At 31.5% G+C, this 6,000-nt stretch overlaps 1 protein-coding gene across 1 annotated transcript; it reads right to left on the bottom strand.

Annotated features, from left to right (window-relative positions):
• Positions 1-2,540: 2,540 nt before the first annotated feature.
• Positions 2,541-4,460, bottom strand: LOC105133409 (vacuolar protein sorting-associated protein 2 homolog 1-like). Its single transcript, XM_011037393.1, has 5 exons — positions 4,292-4,460; positions 4,061-4,191; positions 3,848-3,952; positions 3,088-3,348; positions 2,541-2,930 (listed from the first exon to the last, which is right to left on the bottom strand). The coding sequence occupies exons 1-5, from the start codon at positions 4,326-4,328 to the stop codon at positions 2,784-2,786; spliced, it is 681 nt and encodes a 226-aa protein (XP_011035695.1). The 5' UTR covers positions 4,329-4,460; the 3' UTR covers positions 2,541-2,783.
• Positions 4,461-6,000: the final 1,540 nt, after the last annotated feature.

The following is a 6,000-nucleotide window of genomic DNA, read 5'->3' as shown; positions in this document are numbered from 1 at the left end:
TGTAACAAAAAAAAAAATCAATCTAAAATAGTAACTCAAAAAAGACTCAAGTTGGTTGGGCTTACCCACTAAACCTGCGACTTGGATCAGGAGATTGTGATGATCCCCTGGAAAAGAAAATGAAAAAACTCATGAAGCTCAATTTATAATAAATACAATATTGAAAGATAAAATTAAAAAAGAAAATCAGTGTTATAAAAAGATCTAAAAAATATTATTGTTAATTTGGGTTAACATTTCAAATTTGTGATTCAGGTTATGAAACCAAATTAACCATATAAAAAAACATTATGAAGCCCTATTTCTAACTAACTCAACGTCAAAGAATGAAATTAAAAAAGATAATTTTAAAAAATATCTAAAGAAAAAAATTGTAAATCCAAGTAAGGCCATCAAACTTTATGAGCCAGATCATGTGAAGCCCAATTCTTAAACCAATCCAATGTTAAAAGATGTAACAAAAAAAAAAATCAATCTAAAATAGTAACTCAAAAAAGACTCAAGTTGGTTGGGCTTACCCACTAAACCTGCGACTTGGATCAGGAGATTGTGATGATCCCCTGGAAAAGAAAATGAAAAAACTCATGAAGCTCAATTTATAATAAATACAATATTGAAAGATAAAATTAAAAAAGAAAATCAGTGTTATAAAAAGATCTAAAAAATATTATTGTTAATTTGGGTTAACATTTCAAATTTGTGATTCAGGTTATGAAACCAAATTAACCATATAAAAAAACATTATGAAGCCCTATTTCTAACTAACTCAACGTCAAAGAATGAAATTAAAAAAGATAATTTTAAAAAATGATCTAAAGAAAAAAATAGAAAAACAAATAAGGATTAAATTGAAAAAAAAAAAGACATCATTTTTTGGGAACATAAGTGTGAGTCTCAAGGAGAAAAGATAGAGAAGAAAAGGAAAAAAGGGTCATTATGCACTTCTAATAGTAACACTTTCCACATCATTGAGAAAAGCTTATTGTGATGTATCTAGCACAATTTCAAATAATGATGTTACGCCATCGAAGGCAATCGCACGCACCATTAAACCGTAGAAACCATCCTCCACGTACGCCTCTCAAGTTTTTCTGCCCGTTTATCCTAGCCCATCATAGTTGTTTTAGTTTTGATTTTGGTCACTCAATGCTTAATTGTTTTACATCAACATGATTTTTTAATTTTGCCAAACAAGACATCAACCGAGCATCGAAATTGTACCTCAATATTGCGAGAACCTCATATATAGATAACCAAAATAAATCATCAAGTCAAGTATTAAATAAAATCAATGCAAAATGATTAAATTAGAAAAAAAAATTGAGTAACAAAAAAAAAACTCTCTTTATTGTACAAATAAATCATTGGTGTTAGCAAACAAAAAAGACTTAACATTTATTTAAACTTCAAATTCAGTCCACAAAGCTATATTTTTTTTAAAAAAAAAATCAATGACATTGAATTTATTTTACCAAACGAAGTATCAACCAAGCAACTAAATATGCCTCCAAGACTACAAAGCCCCTGTACATAGCATAAAAACATATCATCTAGACTAATCCCAAAACAATGCCATGTTTCATATACAAGCTTAAAAATAAATTATCAAGATTAATTTCAAATCAACGCAACATTAAAAATTACATTAAAAGAAAGAAAAAAATGAGGGAGCAGCCTGAAAAAAAAAAAAAAACTTAAAGGACAGAATAAAATAAAATGCTTTCACTGCGCAAATCCGGTGAAATACCAGAGCCCTTTTGTCTTGTTTTTGTTTTCTTTTAAAAAAAAAAAAATGATTTAATATGCTAAAGAAAGTCAATGATATCTATTACAGGGCAGGGGCACAATTTTTTTTCCTTAGCGGGCCATGGCCCTGCATGCCTCACCTGGATTGACCATTTCTAAAATCTTGTAAGCCGAAATGACTTCACCATACAAATATATAACATTTTTTTTCATAAGTATATAATATTGATGATGATATTAAAATGATTTTCATTGTTTTTAAAGTAATGATCATGAAGTAAATGACTGGGTGCTAACAATATAGGAACCGCCTCTGGATCGATTTTTGTAAGCTCTCGTAAGCGAAACCGTCGTGCCGATTATACTGTTTAAAATTGTTTGCTGTATGGCTAAGAAATGCTTTTCGGCTTGGTAAAAGACCTAGTTCGGCTCAGAAAATAAGAACTGTACATAATCTGATTGTCCGCCATGTATAGGCGTGCGCAGAGTGGTGGCTCTCCTTTCACGCTTCTAGTATAGACATGCGGCTCTGCTCCCATTCTGAGTGTCCGCTCTGTCGCACACCAGTACAGTGGCTGGATTCTCCTGTCCCAATGATTCATTGACAACAGAGGAAAACACTTGATCTCATCTCAGCTTTCACCTACGCCTAGTTTCCTTTCTGGATCATAAGAAATAGTATGTAATTGTCAACGTTTCCCACCTCATTAAGGATAAAAGGGAGTTTTTAGTTCTTCCATGGTTACAAAAGCTGCCACGACACCACAAAATCATTAGCTCTTCTACATTTAAGATTTCTTCCAAAGGTTTTCCATCAAAATTATCATTAACTAATCAATACTTGAATGCTTGTTGGTAGACATGAAAGTTAAGCACATTTTAAGGGACAAACCACAAAATGCAAATATATACATATATATAAGCATAAGACATGATAGTTAAAAATAAATTAAAAACCTCATATCAGTTCTCTATAATGCAATTGACCAACAAGTCATTCATATATCCCAACATTCTCTTTCTCTTCCTCTCCAACATCACATCTTTCTTAAATTATCTAATCGTGCTTGTAAATCATCGTCTATCCCACCCCCACCGTCTTCATGATTCCCAGTGGATTCGGCTTGTGCAACCTTGTTCTTTGCAGCTGGCACAGAGACAGCAGCTGAGGGTGCATTCACAAGCTGCATATCAAGAATATTAAAATTGTTACTTTTTGCGATCAACTTTGCTCCATGGATGGCACAGCATTATTGCACCATAAGATAATCCTTTTCCTATAATAGCCAAATTCCATGGATTAAAAGGACATAAAAAAGAGCATCGATGAAATGGATATACCTCATTATTGATGCCAATTCCAATTTCATCAAGTACTTGATTCACAAGATCTTCTGTTTCTTCCTCTTCTTCATCCCCTTCCAAAGCATCGTCAATAGCATCTCCCATCACCTCAGATGTCATTTCCATCTTCTCATTCTGTCTCTCAAACTCTTGCATTATCTTCTGCAATGACGGCAAGTTCATTTGCCTATTCATTTGACCCATGGCCTTCGTGACACCTTTCATGGCCTCCCCCATTGCTTGAGTTGATTTCAATGTCTGTTAAAAACACATTCACTTTTGAATGTCAAATGGTTCCTAAAGTGATATTAATTAACAAAAGTATGCGCATGCTTCTGTTTATCGGTTGTATGTAGACCAATCTTGTACATTGGCAAAAATTATACCTCAAGGAATCGAGTGAGCATACCAAACAGCAGATAGAGCATACCTTGGGAATTTAAAACACGTAACACACTCATTCTTTTGCAAGTAAAGAAAAATCTTAAATTTCCAGTATCCTCCAAAAACGCAAGCCATGAACTGAATTCACTAACGAAGCACGAAAGAACACGCTTTTATTGGTATCTTATGAGTTATCACCGAAATGTCAGTATCTTTTGAAAGAAGTAATACCGACAAAAACAGCTTCAAACATAGACTAGAAATGCCCCAACTTGAATCGTAAAACATGATACTATACCTAAATAGTATGATGTTCGAAAGTTGGGATCTGCAATGATGAGCAACATGGTTAGACAATAGAGAAAAACATTACCTGAATTCTTAAGGCTACACCCTGGAGTTGCGATTTAAGCTTATAGAATTTTTCAATCTGATGCCGCGTTCGAATCAGGTCTTTTGCCATTACTCTCACAGCCCCCTTTCAAATAAGTAGACCACAAAACCCAATTAATAGATGGAATAAAAGAAGAGGAAAATCTTTTTCTCTGCCGATAAACCCACAATATCTCAAGTAAAAGAACAATACCATTTGACCTTGTTTAGCATTTTTCTTGATCTCGACAATGAGCTTCTTCTCTTGAGTTTGCAGTCCTTGTCTTTCCCTCTCTATTTCTCTTATTGATTTATCCATCATCCTCTTGTTTTCCCTCAACAGTTCTTCACAATTCATGATTAATGAATCAATTGATCATGAATTTCAACAAAGTGAATACTACTTGAGGGGAAAATTGGGAGTAAAGAAAGAAGAGGTACTTACCAGATGGGGTTTTCCTTTTTCCGAAAAGAAAACTCATGGTGTCTCTCTGTCTGTATCGTTCTAATGCGCCTCCTCGCCTGTAAAATATCGGATGCTCTCTTTCTCCGCTTCCTTCAGCTTTTGCTTAGGATTGAAGATTGATATTGTTCAGCTGTCTGTCCAGTTGTATGTATTGGTGAAAGCAAAAGTCAACTGATCAGGCCCTATATTCCTGGGCCATCATAGCCTATATCATCCACTCCGTTCATTTGGGCTGGGCCGCGTAGTCCGAGCACTGGTTAAAGCCTACAACAAAGACCACCATGTTTTGTCGTTAATGGATTAAGTGGAGACATCTCAAAACCTGAAATAGGCCTCCAACAGGCCCTGCATCCAGCCCAATCACAAAGCCTGGGAAGTTGGTATTTAACAGAGCGACCCAAGTTTTAGCTTAGACTGACTTTTTAAACACAGACAGATTTCGGTTTGCTACAGGAGTTATTTTGGTATTTTAATAATAGTTATTTTTAAAAATATTTTTATTTGAAAATATATTAAAATAATAATTTATTTAAATTTAATTTTTTTATATCAATATATCAAAATAATATAAGCACATAAAAAAAAAATTTAAAGCAAAATAAAATTTAAATTTTTGCAAAAACGATTTCCAACCACAAATAAATTTTGCAATTATACTTTAAAAAAGTAAATTTAAGAAAAACTATAAATTGTAGTTTTTTTTAATTAAGGTTTTAAAAAATAATTTTTACACTATATGTATATTAACTAATCAAATATTTTAAATTTGTAGTTGAAGTATAAGAAAATAAAAATAAATAAACAGAGGATGAGTTTCTTAGATCCTGAACCTCTTGCTCGAATTTTCCAGTTGCATAACAATCAACATTACGGTAATTTGGAGGCTCAGTGTACATTTCGGTCTTTCCTTTCATTTTGCAAAAGCGGCAGCAAAAGCAACGGTTCAACCATTTTGTTTTCCCATTAGTTGTTACTAAGCCTCGGTATCCACACTTTGTTGCGGGATTAATTTTTTTTATAAAAATAATATTTATATTCTGAAATAAAGTAAAACGATAATATAAAAAATTTATCATGATAAATTTATAACTAAGTTAGTTAGAGTTATTTTTAATAATAAAACTTAAAATACAAAATTTAAAAAAATTATAAAATTCAATTTTCAATCAATCTTATATTAAATGATGAAATTGAAATAAAAAGTTTAATTATACAAAAAGATTTTAATAAATAAAATTAAAGAATAAAGAATAAAATTAAAATATAAAATAAATTTTATATTTAATTGAAGGGTGAAATTGAAAAACAAATTAGTAAAAAAAAAATACTATCAAAATTGACATGAAAATGAAAAAAATATTGTAATTAAAGGGTGAAATTAAAAAGAATAATAACTTTCATTACCAGAAAATCGATAAATAAAAAAAAATACTGAGAGAATACTTCTATTGGTATATTTCTGATGGATTTTACCAATGAAGATACACCCTTTGTATATACGGAGGGAATTACAACGAAAAAAAAAAAAGTTTAAACAAAGCAAAAAAAACAATGATGTGTCATTTTTTATTAATAGAATTACCGATAAAATTTATTCCATTGGTAAAATTCATCGCTAACTTTGTTTGGTAAAATGTTAACACTATTTATAATGTTTATTACAGATGGAATCACCAATGAAAAATTTT

Source organism: Populus euphratica, unplaced genomic scaffold (genome assembly GCF_000495115.2).
Source record: "Populus euphratica unplaced genomic scaffold, PopEup_1.0 scaffold33.1, whole genome shotgun sequence".
Lineage (NCBI taxonomy): Eukaryota > Viridiplantae > Streptophyta > Magnoliopsida > Malpighiales > Salicaceae > Populus > Populus euphratica.
This window is presented reverse-complemented; position numbering and strand designations above follow the sequence as displayed.

Excerpts from the sequence above, each read along its gene's own strand:
- LOC105133409 (XM_011037393.1), bottom strand. The coding sequence starts at position 4,328 with ATGAGTTTTCTTTTCGGAAAAAGGAAAACCCCATCTG. Across the intron at positions 4,192-4,291 it reads AAAAAGGAAAACCCCATCTG|AACTGTTGAGGGAAAACAAG; the intron begins GTAAGTACCTCT and ends TGAATTGTGAAG. Across the intron at positions 3,349-3,847 it reads GTGTAGCCTTAAGAATTCAG|ACATTGAAATCAACTCAAGC; the intron begins GTAATGTTTTTC and ends TGTTTTTAACAG.